The 17,607-nt window shown below is 33.4% G+C and overlaps 1 protein-coding gene across 1 annotated transcript in view; it reads right to left on the bottom strand.

Annotated features, from left to right (window-relative positions):
• LOC136027941 (ubiquitin carboxyl-terminal hydrolase 14-like) overlaps positions 1-16,271 on the bottom strand; it is a 38,453-nt gene extending 22,182 nt beyond the window's left edge. The window contains exons 1-3 of the mRNA XM_065705410.1: positions 16,157-16,271; positions 9,377-9,539; positions 3,214-3,450 (exon numbers count right to left, since the gene is read on the bottom strand). Coding sequence (XP_065561482.1) covers positions 3,214-3,450; positions 9,377-9,539; positions 16,157-16,172 — 416 coding nt within the window. The 5' untranslated portion in view covers positions 16,173-16,271. The remainder of the gene's footprint in view (positions 1-3,213; positions 3,451-9,376; positions 9,540-16,156) is intronic.
• Positions 16,272-17,607: the final 1,336 nt, after the last annotated feature.

The following is a 17,607-nucleotide window of genomic DNA, read 5'->3' as shown; positions in this document are numbered from 1 at the left end:
TATTCAGAATAGACTCAATAAGTGAAGTTAGGTTCATTCGTGAAACAAACTGCAATGCTAGTAAATTTTACGAGAAAGTCTGGTTTCATAGCCACAATGACAAAACTCAGAAGACAAAAGGTTAGGTTAGAATTCTGTTGCAATTTTACAATTTTCCTAATAGAGTATATTTTTATCATTTTTTTCTTTTATTTCATTAGCTTTATCAAACGTTTGGGCTATATATTTGCACATTATGGGGTGTGTGTGAGTGTGTGGGGGGGGGGAGTGTTGTGTATTATATCAAATACCGAACTTAACCTAACTTAACCACCTCTATATTTAATATTTAATTAAAATGTACCTTTATCGAAGTTTGTTTCACGAAAGAACCTAACTTCACTTATTGAGTGTGTTCTGAATAATATACAAGTAACGAAAATATTTTTGATGCCACATCTATGTTTTGTGGCAGCTTTTCATGGCAGTGAGAATTTTCTTTATTGAAGTAAGGTAAAACAAAAAGGGAGAGAATAAGACATTTGATTTTCAAATTCCTACCGGCGGTGCTGATCTCCGTTTCATGGCCTTTCAGCCAGGAAACGTAGGGGGCCATCCATCCTGTGCTTTCGCATACCTCTCCTGTTTACCTTTCCCAGATTTATTCATTTTGTGGTACCAGGGTGATTTTAATGAAAGAAAGTAGTTTCATCAAAATATTTTAAAATATATTATAGCACATCAAAATATTTTTGTGGCAGATTCTGATGGCAGTGAAAAATATATTATTACACTAGCCCCCTAGGTCCATCTATTCACATCTGATAGTCACAATATCAAAAATTTTTCTTAACTGCTCTAGAATTATGAAGTATTTAGGGCACAGCCACATTTTCGTCAATGTTGCCACGTACAACTGCGAAAATAAATAAGCACAAATAATTACTTAAAGCTGACAATGTTTTTCATGCATAAAAATTCAAAAACTAAAAAAACTATTCATTCCCCTGACAACTAAACCTCAAAAGGAAAGGCACAGTTGTAAGCTTATCATGGCTTATACTTTTCACGCAAGTTTCTTTTTTTTTAATTGGCGCCAGCTACTTTTCCAAACGGTATAACTGTAGAAGGAGGTCTTTTGCAATAAACACTGAATTCGTGATTTTTGCAAATTTCCGGAATGGCTACATAATTTAATGGCTACGAATTTAAGAATCGGTTTTATTTATAACTGTCCTTAGTAATTTGTTCCTCCATAAATTATTACAAAGGCTTAACAAACACACTAGGCTACTTAGTTTTCTACTATCTATTGTTTGCGATATTCTATCGCAAACAATCTATTGTTCTATTGTTTGATCTATTGTTTACTATTGTTTGCGATATTCTCTCTCATGCTTCTGTGATTATAAGTCTATTTTTGTATTACTTTTTTATTTTGAAACTGATTACCACATATTATCTAGCACTCTATTAATTTATAATTTTTTGGCAATTTAGTTCTCAAATTTTTTGTAGCTTCAACTTCCGATTGACCGGAGTTATCCAGTTTCGTCATGTTTTAAAAATGTCGCCAAAACTATTTTTTTTTTTTTATAAGAGGGCCATAATCACCGAAAAAACAGATATCGCTGTTTTTCGCGCAAATTCATGGCTGTGCAATCCCAAAATTAGGCTAAATAATAATCTTACAGATTCGAGTGTAACTAACTTATACTACGGCGAAAATTGGCTCTACTGGAAAATTTGCGTTTGTAGATGAAGCGCTCAGCATAACGTTAATTAATGATAGTTAACATGAAAAAGGATTTTCTGACAAAATATACTAAGATCCATAAGATCCAAAATATATATAATAATAAGAATCTTTGAATATATAAATATATTCAAAAATAAAGGATACTGATCATCCAGGGCTGTTGATGACGCTCACGGCGGCAAAAATTGATAACATTTCATCAGCCAGGTCTTTTTTTTACAGGGGAAGGTATTAAGTCTATCGCCCAATCCTGCGGCAGTTTGGATAGAACCCGGGTCCCACATTGCTAAACAGGGGTCAATCCACTTGCTACCCCAGGATACATATTTACCGAATGTAACACAGTTAAAATGTAAAAAGTGATTTCAAACTTTTCATTATAATTTAGTTTTTCTTGAGAACTTCACCTGTGAGTTCTGAAAACGGCAAAATTGCATCATTGTTCGTTCACAGCGAAACGCTTAAAATGCAAAAAGTATTTTCAACCTTGTCATTACAATTTTCTTCAATTTTTGAATGTGGAATGTTTTTTTGTTTATTTCAGTGTGACTTTTCTTTTTTTTATACCGTTTGTGACGTTATCTTTGTTGCTGTTTTTTTTTCATGTTCTGTTCAGGCTAGTTTAGTTTCTTTATAGAATTTTTTTTTCCTATTGATCAAGGTTTCCAGATGAGAAGCGGAAATATTCAGATATTTTTTATTTAAAGTTTGCTTTTTTTGTCCATTGTCTTGTTTAGAATATTACACCAATTTTCTATATATTTTTATTTGTTTAAATGTGTTCTTTTTAAGTGTTTTTTTGCCGTGTTTCGTGGAGCCTTGAGTCGCATGACTTGAGTTAATTAATGCTGATGTTTCGCATCAACTTGCCTTTTCATTTTTCTTTGCTTGGTTTATCTTTTTGTTGTTTTTTTTCTATCCTCTTTTCTTTCCTTTTTTGACCTGGCTGTCTAATTTCAAGTCATTTTTCGTCGTAAGTTCATAACTAATAAACAAACTTCAACTTCATACATTAGTAGTTCTATTAGAGGCTTATCCAGGCACAAGACCATATGAAAGACTTTGTTGTGGGGGGGGGGATAGCTACATCATTGAAATTTGAGTCCGACAAGCATTTCGAGAGAGAAGTCAAAACAGATAGCCCACCCCCTAGATATGACCCCGTTCAGGCGTCTACAAGAAACTAACAGAACCTTAAATTTTAGAACAATATTCATATACAACTGAATTTAGTAAACCTATAAACTTCAATATAAATAAAAGTATGCTGCTATCTTGAAATCCTACAAAAAACTATCTGAATTCTTGTTTGAATACTATCTTATCAAGCCCTATCTTAATTACTGTAGTGGGTTGTTTTAACAGGTGAATATGGTAAATTGTTCTTAATTTTTGTGGGTAATAAAAGGCAAATAGTGCTAATAACTGAATTAACTAATTCAATATTACAATTAATTAACCAAACAAGAACATACCTCGTGAAATCAATAATGCTATTCTTTAACTCAGGTACACTCTTCAAGCACTGGACAGTGGCATTGATGTAGCACGTATTTCCCAAATTCTCTAAACCACCAGGCATGTCCATTGCAGAAGCTAATTCAGCTTCACTCATATCCTCCACAAACAATGGTTTCTTTGCTGGTTCTGTGGCAATGTCTTCTTCTTTAGTACCCATAAGCATTACCATAATACCATCTTTAATAGTCAACCTACAATTTACAAAATATAATTATGATGAGTTGAATAATACTATAGTTATTACCAACTAAGTGTATTCATGGTGGACAACCTAGTACCAATAATATTTTCTTTAGCACCCAAAAATTCTACCATAACACTGTCTTTCATAATCAGCCTATAATTTAAAATATGTTCATGATAAGTTGGATAATAGTTATATATCAAAATATAGTTATTATCTATAAATATAGTTATTATATTTAATATAGTTAATATTAGTAAATATAGTTATTATATTTAATATAGCTAATATAGTAAATACAGTTATAAGAACTATATAGTTATTATCAAATCACAAGACACACGGTGGACAATCCTGCACCATTAAAAACCTTCTTTAGCGCTGACAAACACTACCATAACACTCAAATCTTTTTGATTTAACACCATTTTTAACACTCAATCTTTAATTTAAAAAAGACGTTTATGATAAGTTAGATAATACAATAGTTACTACCAACTCAGTGGATGCATGATGGATAAACCTTGCACCAGTAAAACCTTCTTTAGCGCTCACAAATATTACCATAACACTGCACCAGTAAAACCTTCTTTAGCGCTCACAAATATTACCATAACACTGTCTTTAACAGAAACTATAAAGAACACTTAGATATTTTGAAATTCATGAGCTAAGTCACCAAACATGGATGCATTTCTTAACATATTGTGCCATATGTGTAAGCTGTTCGCTTCATAGCTGTTATAGTGCAATCCCCATTTCCTTTCAAGACTGCTTGAGCTCTGAAAATTGGTGAGTGACTACAACAACTTTTTTGTGCTATTTATGTAGAGAAAATCTGCCTAGTTGATTGAATCTACCTCCAGCTGGGTTGGATTGTTAAAATTATGAATCATAAACTCTGTTATTGAAACTGTACATACCATGTTCATAGGAGGATGGGTCTATTGAGTGTTTTGATGAGTTAGCTAATATCAACAAAAATATATTTTAAGTGTATAAATATACAACAATTAAGAATAAGTGCATAAATCATTACATGTATATAATCAATAATTTAGTATAAACTGAATTTGCATAATTGTTGTATAAAACATAAATGCATAGTAAATAGTATAAATAATAATTAATGAATATATATATATATATATATATATATATATATATATATATATATATATATATATATATATATATATATATATATATATATATATATATATATATATATATAGTAACAATAATAATAATAATATTTATTACCCACAATTATACAAAAGTATAAACAGTGGAGTACAGAGAAAAAATTAATTAACAAAGCAAAAACAAAGGTACACGTAACTCAACAATGGCAAGCACAATAAAGCTAATATAACAAAGAAAAACAGTACAATAAAATAGACTAACAGATCAGTAGAACAGACGAAGTAAAGCTACACTGATAACTAGAAATATTTACAAACAAAGTATAGACCGCCGCTCATCTTTCGCATTCATCATTTATTAATAGCCCACAAAGATAACCCTATTGAGAAAGAAAAAGCAAACGAAATTAATAAAACGACCAAAAAAAGAAAGAAACTAAATACTTATCCTACATAATACATAAATAGCAAGAGAAAATATAACTAAACTAGAAAGATAACTTATAAGAAGAAGAAGATTATGGCAGCATCGTCCCATACAGGGAATCATTCTTGCAGAGAGATCGGACATAGCGAGACAGCCGATTTTGGACAGCCAGGTATGCATCAAGAATGCCATATCTTTCACTAATCCAAGAGTTTCTAGTCCAGGGTGGTAGGCCTAACAAGAACTTACAAAAACGGTAAAAGCATGACCGGATGGTACGTTTATTCCGATCGGCTAATAGAGCCCAAAATGGGGAAAGACCAATAACATGTGGCTGTACCAGCGCATTGAAAAGTCTTGCTCTGTTATGTCTATTATAATTTGTCATGGTAGATATGAGTAGACCATAAGATTTGCGGATCTTGCTGGTCAAATGTTCAACTAGCAGTGATCTCGTAGATTGCACGTCACAACCGATTGGGAGCCCGAGGTAAACTAAACTAGGCGCTGGTCTCACGACACTATTTCCAAGTCGGATATCAGAAACGTCATCTGTGCTTTGACGGTTGAAAACAACAATTTCGCTCTTACTTTCGTTAAAAGATAGGTTTATTTCGGAATAATATATATATATATATATATATATATATATATATATATATATATATATATATATATATATATATATATATATATATATATATGTGAAGATTAAACAAGCAATTGCTAATCTAAAGAATGAATTTGTAATTGTGCCAGTGGATAAAGCTAATAATAATTTTGCCATAATTTGTCAGAAGCTGTATTGTGATATCTTAAAAAGGGAGTTATGCACAATTAATGTTTACGAAAAGGTAAATATAGAGGATGAGAATTTAATTAAAAAGACTGAAGAAATACTTTTTAAAAATTTTAATATTAAAATAAATGACAATGATAAAAAGTTCCCTTTCCTATATTGGACTGTAAAATTTCATAAGAATCCCCCTAAACCACGGTTTATTGCTGGAGCAGCTAAATGGCAACGTATAGTATTGGCAACCTTATTGTGGTGCACCTGTGAGTTATATGTACAAATATGCGCTACTGCTGATTTTGGTTACCCTCTTCCACTGACCCTCCTGTCCAGTATCTGGTCCTAACAATGGGTATTTAGAGGAGCATACTGCCGAGATTTGAAGAACTAAAGCCAGTAATGGCTACCAAAATAAAGTCTGGAGGCAACTCCCCTTCAATTTATGAAGTCCCAACCATGGTACAAGAAAACTTGAGGAGTAAAAGGTGTGATGAAAAGTCTTTTGTCCTCATTTTCTTCCTTTCTTTATGATTTTAAGTTTAATCACGAGAAATGTCTCTTGCTAGTACTGGCTCCGATTGTCATTTGCTGCTGAAGGCTGGCAAGTGGTGAGTGACTCTCGCCTCCCTTTTAAATGACAAGTTTCTTATCGAGCCCGCCCAGCTTGGTCTGAAGCAGGCAGGTGTAGCTGAAAAAAAAAGAAAAAAAAGAAGCAAAAACCATAATACTACCAAGTCTCTTCTTCAAATATAGTGCGCAGAATTTGGCACGGGGATAATGGACAATTGGAATCCTTAATTAAATTACCAGAAATCTCCAGAAAACACAGAATCTCTAGGCGTTTCTTATCCTAACTAGCAAATAAATTTCGGTTTTTTAGTCATTAGAACCCCCCCCCACCAAAAAAGAAAAAATCTGTGCACATGCCTTGCTTTTTGGCCTGATCCTCAACTCAGTTTTGTGAGTCAACCCATAATAATAATGGTATATTTTCCATATACAACAATATATTCGCTGCATTTCGTATATGTCCAAGGTATTCATATATTATACAGATTTCCTATTTTCATACGACACGGTATATTTTTCTTCAGTAAAACAGGTTAAATACAAACCTACATCAGGCGCCTTAAAGTCTAACCTCCTCCTCTTAAACTCAGGATTTGTATGATTTCTAAGTATTTTTTTTTCATATTTTGTTTTTTCATGGATCTGTTTTCTTATCACAATAAAGCTTTCTTTTTATGTATTAAATAAAAAAACAAGTATTTTGAAATGAAAGTAAGGAGCGACATTAAAACTTAAAACGAACAGAAATTACTCCGTATATGAAAGGGGCTTTTCCTCCTCGACACCCCGCTCCTTACACTAAAGTTTTTTATTGTTTTAAAAAGTAAAGTTGCGAGACAGAATCAAACTTTAGTGCAAGGAGCGGGGTGTCGAGGAGGAAAAGCCCCTTTCATATACGGTGTAATTTCTGTTGGTTTTTAAAGTCGCTCCTTACTTTCATTTCAAAAAACTTGTTTTTTTATTTAATTTCTGAAAGTTTTTGAATTAATGCATGTCTGATTTTGGCTCTCCGTACATAAATTGTTAAAATGAAATTTACATACTAATTCTTTTTTTGGCTAAATGGCTTTCTCTTAGTTTTGATCAAACGATTTTGAGAAATAAGGGATGGGGAAGGAGGCCTAGTTGCCCTCCAATTCGGTTACTTAAAAAGGCAACTAGATCTTTTAATTTTTAACGAACGTTTTTATTAGTAAAAAAAAAGACGTAACTTAAGAATTAACTTACGTAACAAACTTTTATATTCTTATATTTTTGATTATATATATGAGGGGGTTGGTCCCCTCGTTAATACCTCGCTCTTCACACTAAATCTTGTTTTGTCCCAATTCTTTAAGAATGACCCCTGAATCAGAAAGGCCGTAGAATAAATAGTTGAAATTACTTAAAATTTTTTAGCATAAAGAGCGAATCTATCTCCTCCTAAATACCTCGCTCTTTATGCTAAAGTATTTTTAAAACCCCTCATGTGCGTAATAATCTCTGTTCGTTTTAAGTTTTAATGCTTCTCCATACTTTCAATTGAAAAAACTTTTCATGTTTATATTTTCGTTGTTTTTTTTTATAGTAATGCTAGAAAGTCCTGCGCCCCTTTCATTGAATTTCTCTTCCCCCATGAAATATTCCTCCAAGGAAAGATTCTCCCATATAGCCCCCTCCCCTGAACCCCACACCTAAACCAAAAAATCCCCCTGATAACGTCGGTACACTTCCCAGTAACCATTACTGTATGTAAACATTGGTCAAAGTTTGTAACTTGCAGCCCCTCCCCCAGGGACTGTGGGGGGTAAGTCATCCCCAAAGACATAGATATTATGGTTTTCGACTATGCGGAACTAAATGGATATCTCAAAATTTTGATCCGTTGACTTTGGGAAAAAAATGAGCTTGGGAGGGGGCCTAGGTGGCCTCCGATTTTTTGGTCACTTAAAAAGGGCGCTAGAACTTTTCATTTCCGTTAGAAAGAGCCCTCTTGTAATACTCTAGTACCACTTGGTCGATACGATGACCCATGGAAAAAAAACAAAAAAACAAAAAAAAAACACGCACCTGTGATTTGTCTTCTGGCAAAAAATACGAAATTCCACATTTTTGTAGATTGGACCTTGAAATTTTTTCTATAGGGTTCTCTGATACGCTGAATGCGATGGTGCGATTTTCGTTAAGATCCTATGACTTTTGGGGGGTGTTACCCCCTATTTTCCAAAATAAGGCAAATTTTCTCAGGCTCGTAGCTTTTGATGACAAAGACTAAATTTGATGAAACTTATATATTTAAAATCAGCATAAAAATCTAATTCTTTTGATATATCTTTTAGCATCGAAATCCCGTTTTTTTAGAGTTTCGTTTACTATTGAGCCGGGTCGCTCCTTACTACAATTCGTTACCACAAACTGTTTAATTAAAGATATATAGCGATGAAGCTCTTTTACAACAGTGAAATATTCCAGTTTGAGGAATCTACTAGCTACAGTTGATAGTATTCAAAATTTAAATACTCACAGTGATTATTCTGGGTGAAAAGCCTTTGCTTCTGTTGCTGTAGGTATACCAGTAATTTTTACATAACAAACATATAACATATACAAGAAGTGAGCTAGTTTTCTTAGCCTATTTGTAACTAAAAGAAAAGCAAATACTGCTATCAATAACAACTCACTGCAACACCAGCAATGCTACATTTACCACAGCTGCACATGCTTTCCCTCCATCCAGGATTCAAAAAGTCTGAATTTGTAAGTAAAAATGGCCATATGATAGCTGTTTTTGACATTGTGAGATTCCAAGTTACAATTTTCATGTTATTTAAATAATCTTGGCCTCACGAAAAGTAAAAAGTCCAGAGCTAAATCACAGTAAAAGACAGTGCTAAAAAGTGATTATGGTTTTTAATAATATATGGCTTTTAATACATATAATTTTAATAATATCTTAAAAATATAATTTTAATAATTTTTAATAATATGGCTTTTAATACATATTGTAAGGACTCACCCTTTCCAGGAATTATCTTTCAGTATTCCTCCTTTAACCATAATTTTCTGTCGATCTGGTGTCACCCCTGTGAGTGCAAACAATTGTGCTTTAAAAAGGGCAGGCTCCTCATCTGTATTTAACTCAACATCAGGATATGTCTCTTTGCCCCACTTTACTTTAACTAAAAAAAATAAAACCATTAATACAGATGGAAGGTTTTGATGGAAGCTTTACTTTCCTTTTCTTCCATAGCTTTAAAAAAAGGAGAGTTCCTCATCTGTATTTGGATCAAAATTACGATATGTCTCTTTGCCCCACTTAACTTTAACTAAAACAAGAGCTCATATGGCACTTACAACAAGGTCAGAAGAGCCAAGAGCTCATATGGCACTTGCAACAAGGTCAGAAGAGCCAAGAGCTCATATGGCACTTGCAACAAAGTCAGAAGAGCCAAGAGAACATATGGCACTTGCAACAAGGTCAGAAGAGCCAAGAGCACATATGGCACTTACAACAAGGTCAGAAGAGCCAAGAGCACATATGGCACTTGCAACAAGGTCAGAAGAGCCAAGAGCACATATGGCACTTGCAACAAGGTCAGAAGAGCCAAGAGCACATATGGCACTTACAACAAGGTCAGAAGAGCCAAGAGCACATATGGCACTTGCAACAAGGTCAGAAGAGCCAAGAGCACATATGGCACTTGCAACAAGGTCAGAAGAGCCAAGAGCACATATGGCACTTACAACAAGGTCAGAAGAGCCAAGAGCACATATGGCACTTGCAACAAGGTCAGAAGAGCCAAGAGCACATATGACACTTGCAACAAGGTCAGAAGAGCCAAGAGCACATATGGCACTTGCAACAAGGTCAGAAGATCCAAGAGCACATATGGCACTTGCAACAAGGTCAGAAGAGCCAAGAGCACATATGACACTTGCAACAAGGTCAGAAGAGCCAAGAGCACATATGGCACTTGCAACAAGGTCAGAAGAGCCAAGAGCACATATGGCACTTGCAACAAGGTCAGAAGAGCCAAGAGCACATATGGCACTTGCAACAAGGTCAGAAGAGCCAAGAGCACATATGGCACTTGCAACAAGGTCAGAACCTAAAATTAGACTTGGTACTAGAGTTATCAATTTTGCTGTTCTTTGCTTATTGGCAATTATTACAAAGATAAACTTGCAAATACAGTGTTCCTGTAGTCACGTCAAGAAGCACAGAACTTGCCAAAGCACTAAAAATCCCTACAGCTCCCCCAAAGAGATTGGATCCAGTCTGGTTATGTAAATCATATATTTGAAACTTGTGCTTATTCTCCAAATCACTAAAAATCCCCCTTACTCCCCCAAAGAGATTGGATCCAGTCTGGTTATATCAATCAACTATCTAGAACTTGTGCTTATTCTTTCCATCAAGTTTCATCCTAATCTCTCCACTTTAAGCGTTTTCCAGTATTTCTCTTTCCCCTCCACCCCCAATGTCCCTGGATCCGATCCAACTTAAAAATGGAGTATCTAAGACATGAGGTCTTTCTATACATCAAGTTGCATTAAGATCCAATCATCCATTCATAAGATAAACATACCCCAATTTTTCACAATATCCCCTCCCTCCAGCCCCCCCCCCAGATGCTCGAAATGGGGAAACAACTGTTATCAAGTCAATTTGCACAGGTCCCTTACACACCTATCAATTTTCATCATCCTAGCATGTCCAGAAGCACCAAACTTGCCAAAGCACTAGAAATACCCCTCACCCAAAGAGAACACACCTGGTTTGGTTATGTCAATCATGTATCTAGGACTTATGCTTATTCTTCCCACGAAGTTTCATCCCAATCTCTCCACTCTAAGTGTTTCTCAAGATTTCTAGTTTCCTCCCAGTGTCACTAGATCCAGTTGTGATTTAAAATAAGAGCTCTGAGGCATGAGGTCCTTCTAAATCTCACATTTTCCTAAAATCCAACCACCAGTTCATAAGTTAAAAATACCTCATTTATCCTAATTTTTCCAAATTAACCATCCCTCCACTCCCCCCAGATGGTTTGGGGAAGTAACTATTTCTAATTTGATCTGGTCTTATCCCTGATATGCCTGCCAACTTTCATTGTCCTACCTTATCTGGAAGTACTTGAACTAGTAAAACTGGGACCAATGGACAGTTATAAATTGCAATCTCTATATGGCACTTGTCCAATGGACAAGTGCCATAAAAACAAGAAAACAATTAATACAGGGGGAAGGTTTTAAAAAGAAGCTTTAAAAAACTTTCCTTTCCTTTCCTTTTATAGCTTCAAAAAAAAAAGGGCAGGTTTCTCATCTGTATTTAGCTCAAAATTAGGATACATCTCTTTCCTCTAATTTACTTTAACTGAAAAAAAAACACAAAAATACAATTTAAAAGAATATCTTTTAAAAAGCTTTCCTTTCATTTCCTTTTATAGCTTTAAATAAGGGTGGGTTCCTCATCTGTATTTAGCTCAAAATTAGGATATGTCTCTTTCCTCCAATTTACTTTAACTAAAAAAAAAAAAATTAATACAGATGGAAGGTTTTAAAAGAATATCTCTAAAAAACTTTCCTTCTTTTTATGACTTTAAAAAAAGGATGAGTTCCTCATCTGTATTTAGCTCAAAATTTGGATATGTCTCTGCTCCACTTCACTTTAACAAAAAAAAAAAAAAAAAAAAAAAAAAAAAAAAAAAAAAAAAATAAAAACAATCAATACTGATGGAAGGTTTTATAAGGAACACTTTAAGGAGTTTTCTTTTCCTTTCATCATATGCAGGGCAATTGCACTACCTAAGCAAAGAGCAATGTGGGCACAATGTATTATTTATTTATTTGAATGAATGATTTGTTCTTTATTATCCATATGCAACAAAACAAGAGTACAATAAAAGAAAGGTAAACAAAACAAACATATCATAAAAATATACACAAATTACTAATTATACCAAATCTAAAATAGCATACCCTTCCATAGGTGAGAAGGGGACTGGTTACTCAGTTTCTGAAATTGTTCATCCCCAGTGTGAACCAGTTCCAACACACCAAGCTGGTTAACAATGTACCTATTCTTGAACCCCCAAGGGGCCTGAAGCAAAATCTTTGCATATTTAAAATAATACTTTTGCAACACTCACCTATCAGATTCAGTAAAAATGTCCCAAAATGGGGTCAAATATAGAATATGCAGAAGAGCCACACTATCGTATATTTGAGAAAGGGCTTTCTGTTCCAGATTAAACTGCAATGTAACTAGCATAAGCAATTCTAAGTTTGAATTCAGCATTCCAAAGCAAAAGCTTTCATGCATTCTTAATCAAAGACCTGAATATGTTAGTACAGTGTTTTTTTTGTTTTTTTTTAGACTGGGGCACTCAGTATCAAACAAGCTTGGGGGCATATTATGTATGTAAAGACAGGGTTGTTGTATAAACTTCAGAGGGGGCTCTTTGGATTGGTAATCAGAAGTTCTAGTGCTGTTTTAAAGATTCAGAGCAACCAGAGGGTAGATACCTTCACCCCAAACCTTGCATTTTCCTAGTATGCATCTAATAGAAATTTTGGAATGGTCATTTGTTGTTATAGAAAATTCTAAAAAGGCTCATTCAATTGGAAATTGAAAGGGCTCATGCCCTTTTTAAAAGTCAAAAGTGATTGGAGGGCAACTAACCATTTATGTTTTTATGTAGCCTAGTGACAATTTACATAGTGACTATTATGTATACATGTGACTATTAGGGGCTAGGTAGAATTGTCAAAATGCAAACAAAACCATGAAAATAAGCACAATATAAGCAATCTAAAATGTCAAACAACTTTGTCTGGTAAGGTTCTAGTACAAAGTTACTTGAGGCTTAACATGTAAGAATCCATGTCAGAATATTGAGGTAATGTTTCTATTAACAAATTATCCAGATAGCTAAGAAACAAACTTACCTCTACAGTCAGAATTGCAGCCTGAATCAGAACTAAACATTTCTATTGGTTGGAAATAAACTTTACCCTCAATATTAAATAGCCAACACTAATTCAGGGAATATATTGGCACATTAGGAGAGTTAGTGGCAAAGTTCATTTATGGTGTGAATGAATTAAATTTTGATTCAGGATACAGTTATGATTAGGGTAAATGACCTCTTTTTGGGAAAGACCACTTTTCTTTGGCATGCTGGAAAAGTGGCAATGGCTTTTTGGACCACACCTATTTTACTACAGGATGATGCTAAATGAGGGTAATAACAAGAACCTTACATTCTTGGTCAAGTTTTCAGTAAATGTATCATAGTTTATATTATTAACTTACCAATAAAGTGAACATACTGCTTGATGCCTTTTTTTATGCTCTTTACAAATATAATAATTGCTTCTATGGCAAATTGAAATTTAAGTACTTTTTGAGCTCTTAATTTAAGTTAAAAATATTTTTTCATTTTTTCTATTTTTCAAAATTAACCAACCCCCCCCCACTCCTCCCCAGATGGTCAAATTGCAAAAACAAATATTTGTAATAAAATCTGGTCCGATTTCTTATATGCCTGCCAAATTTCATTGTCCTAGCTTACCTGGAAGTGCCTAAAGTAGCAAAACTGGGACAGACAGACCAACAGAATTTGCAATTGCTATATGTCACTTGGTTAATACCAAGTGCCATAAAAAAAAGACAGAAGGAGAAAATGAAGACCTTTTTCCTACATTAGTAATTAATATAGATCAGTACTTGAATGAGGCCTTAACCCTACTCATCCATACAATCACATAGGTCAAACAGCATAGTCATACACAATCAACCATATTAGTATTTCTAATATGAATAATTCTAAATATCTAATAGAAATTATTCTTAATATCTAATAGAAGTTATTCTAAATAAAATAATTAGTATTTCTAAAAAGAGGTCTTTGTAGGTATGTCAGTAAACTAATAATTTCAAGTTTTTGATCTTAAAACAATTTTGATAATTACCATATTGACATATAGCTTGGATTTTTAGCTTTTCTCTGATATATACAATTTTTCCTAATTCCCCTTTGGTAACAAGATGTGTAGGCTTTAGTTTTATGTGATTTTGCTCAATTGGATACTGGTTTTTTACCCTATAGAGGGCTGAATTATGACAGTTCATTTAACTGGCTTACCAAAAAAGTGAATATACCACTCAAAGCCTTTTTTTATGTTCTTTACAAATATAAAAATTGCTTCAACTGTAAATTCAAATTTAAGCACTTTTTGAGCTCTTAAAAAGGATGAATTTTTGAAAAATTATGACAGCTCTTAGAACTGACTTACCAATAAAGTGAACATACCAATTGATGCCTTTTTTATGTAATTTACAAATAAAATAATTACTTCTAGCACAAATTCAAATTTTAGTACTGTTTGAGCTCTTAAAAATGAAGAATTTTCAATTAAAGTATGAGTTAATGCTTTTTTCTACAAAACGTTTTTTCAACTATGTTTTCTCAAAACCACCTTTTTCTACTATTTTCAAAAAATAATGCTACATTTTCTCAGCACTAAAATCATTTATAATAAGCTTAGTTTAGGTTAAAAAGTGCTTAAATTTGAATTTACTGTAGAAGCAATGATAAAATTCTAATTAATTGACTTCTTGCTATCTCAGAAAGGGTTTAGGTTAGGAAAAATGACACTTTCAGGGATGAATCTACAGACTAAAGTATGTCCTGGGAAGGTATTTTAAAGCAACTACCTATACTCCTTCTCCCTCTAGACTAAAGACTAAAGTATGCCCTGGGAAGGTATTTTGAAGCAAATAGGCCTGCCCCTACACCTTCTACCTCTAGAGGGCCCAGACCTTTAATGACCTTTAAAAATATGTGTGTTATATGAGTGAAACCTTGCAAAATAGATCTTTTGCTTAATTGAAGTACAACAAAGTTTTTTCAGCTTCATAACTTTGCTCAATCCCATTTTGTAAGGTTTTAAAGATATGCAAATACATTTCCTAAATATTGAAAAAAAAAACACCATTGATATGGCTCAGAATTCTACTCAAATAACAGGAATTGAATTTTCAGAACTAAAGGCAGAGAAAAAGCTACTAGTAACTGAAAATTAACATTAAATGTTGTTTTGTCAAAATTTCAATAGGGTATAGAGCTGTCATGTAGGCAAATTTCAGGGCCCTCTAGAGGGAGAAGGAGTGGAGGTGGGTACTTTAAAATACCTTCCTGGGACATACTTCAGCCTGTAGACCCATCCCTGAGAGTTTCATTTTCCTAACCTAAACCCTTTCCAAGATAGGCCTAGCAATAAGTCAATTAACTAGAATTTTACTGAAAAATTATTATATTCATAAAGAACATATAAAAGGTTTCAAGTGGTATTTTCACATTATTGGTAAGTCAGTTATATGAACTTTCATAAATTCACCTATAGAGGTAAGTTTGAGCTTTACCCACCCCACATTATGTACAAACATATACCCTGAATTGGTATGCATAGGTGTGGGGTAAAGTTTATGTCTGACATAAATGAATGTTAAATTTGGATTCAGAATGCAATTAGAGGTAAGTTTATTTCTTAGCTATCTGAATAATACTTTAATATAAACATTTCCCTAATATTAACTATAAACACGTCAAGGTTCCTGAAGGGAGAGTCTGTTTCAAACTATCCAACATTTCCAATTTCCTAGGCCTAGTAAAGGTTTTGTCCACTATACTCTAAAGATTAGTTATTGGGTCAATCAAAATTGATACAATAAAATATTTTTTCCAGTTAATAGTATATAATCGAATAACAATAACATAGAAGACTTGGCTACCTGAATAAACCGGCATTTTAATATTATTTGAAAAAGTGACGGGTCATCAACTTAAATTTACTTCTTCTTATAACAGTTGACACAAAAAGGAAAAAGCCAGCGTTTCAGCTCGAACCATCCACCATACGTTCACACAGACGAATGAGTTAAGGATGTGGTGCTTATTCTGGGCCGCGCTGCCTCAGCGGGAAACCTATTGACATAGAAACATTTTTAACTGCATAACCTTATTTGATACCTATATTACCTAGGCTGGGCTATTAGAGTAAAATTGCCAAATTAGAAATTGTATTTGTCAAAAATAGATGGGAACGCAAAATGGTGAAACAAATATCTCCCCCGTTTCTTTAAGCGGATTTTGAGCTGTGGCCATACTTTAGAGGATAGGTTGCTTTAAAACGGTCAAGTACACTGTTCATCATATATTTACCTGTCCAATTTGTCTCTCTCGATAGCTGCTTCCAAGCAAATTTAAATTAAATCAAATTGGATCTTTTATGCTCACGATGACTTTCGTCATATATTATTAGATGAAATTTAATTGCTAATATCATTCTTTTAATTGCTTCCATGTCCTTCTATTCGACAAGTGTTTTGACGGTCTGCGTTAGATTTTTTTTATTTGTATCCTGTGAAAATCGCACGGATGAGCAGCTATTGCTACTCATCCAGTTAATCAGCAACAGTTTTCCGTATATCCTTGTTCTGTGTAAACATGAAGTAAGAAACTCAGGAGATAGGATACCTTACACAGACAAAAAGTTGTGTTATAAATGTATATGTGTCAAATTTTACAATACTAAGAAAAGGTTCGGATATTCAAATTCCTTTACGCGAGCATAAAGTGGGACGCCTGGGTTTCATAATTAAGTTAAGATTATTAATAAAAAAGAGCTTAACAAAACGCATTTATATATAAATAATACCTAAAAAACAATCTCATTCAACTAAATCTTTTAGCCTGCCAATAAACTTGCAAAGGCAAGATGTCCTAGGGGTGTAGAAGGAATAGAAAACAAAATTAGTAATAGTATATATATATATATATATATATATATATATATATATATATATATATATATATATATATATATATATATATATATAGGGGAGTTATTTTGTAGATGGAGAATATTACGGGAGGGTTTAATTTTTGGATGGGGATGGTTAGATAATATCCAGTATTTTTGACAAGACGATCATATTAGAAATAAAAAATTTATAAAAAATTAGAAATTTATAAAAAAAAAATAGTATTTGTTCCACTATGTTATCTGTATCACATAGATTCCTTATAGAGCGTTCCGAGAAGCCATGAGAAATCCACCTCGGGTCTTATTCATAAGCAAAACGATATAACAAACAATAACTTTATTTTGGTGCTTACTTACAAATTGTCTGATAATTGCACTTTAATAGATCGGGTGTTCAGACAAAAAAACGAAAAGCAT

The sequence above is a fragment of the Artemia franciscana genome, chromosome 6 (genome assembly GCF_032884065.1).
Source record: "Artemia franciscana chromosome 6, ASM3288406v1, whole genome shotgun sequence".
NCBI classification, from domain to species: domain Eukaryota; kingdom Metazoa; phylum Arthropoda; class Branchiopoda; order Anostraca; family Artemiidae; genus Artemia; species Artemia franciscana.
The sequence above is the reverse complement of the archived record's forward strand: the minus strand, read 5'-3'. Positions and strand labels throughout refer to the sequence as shown.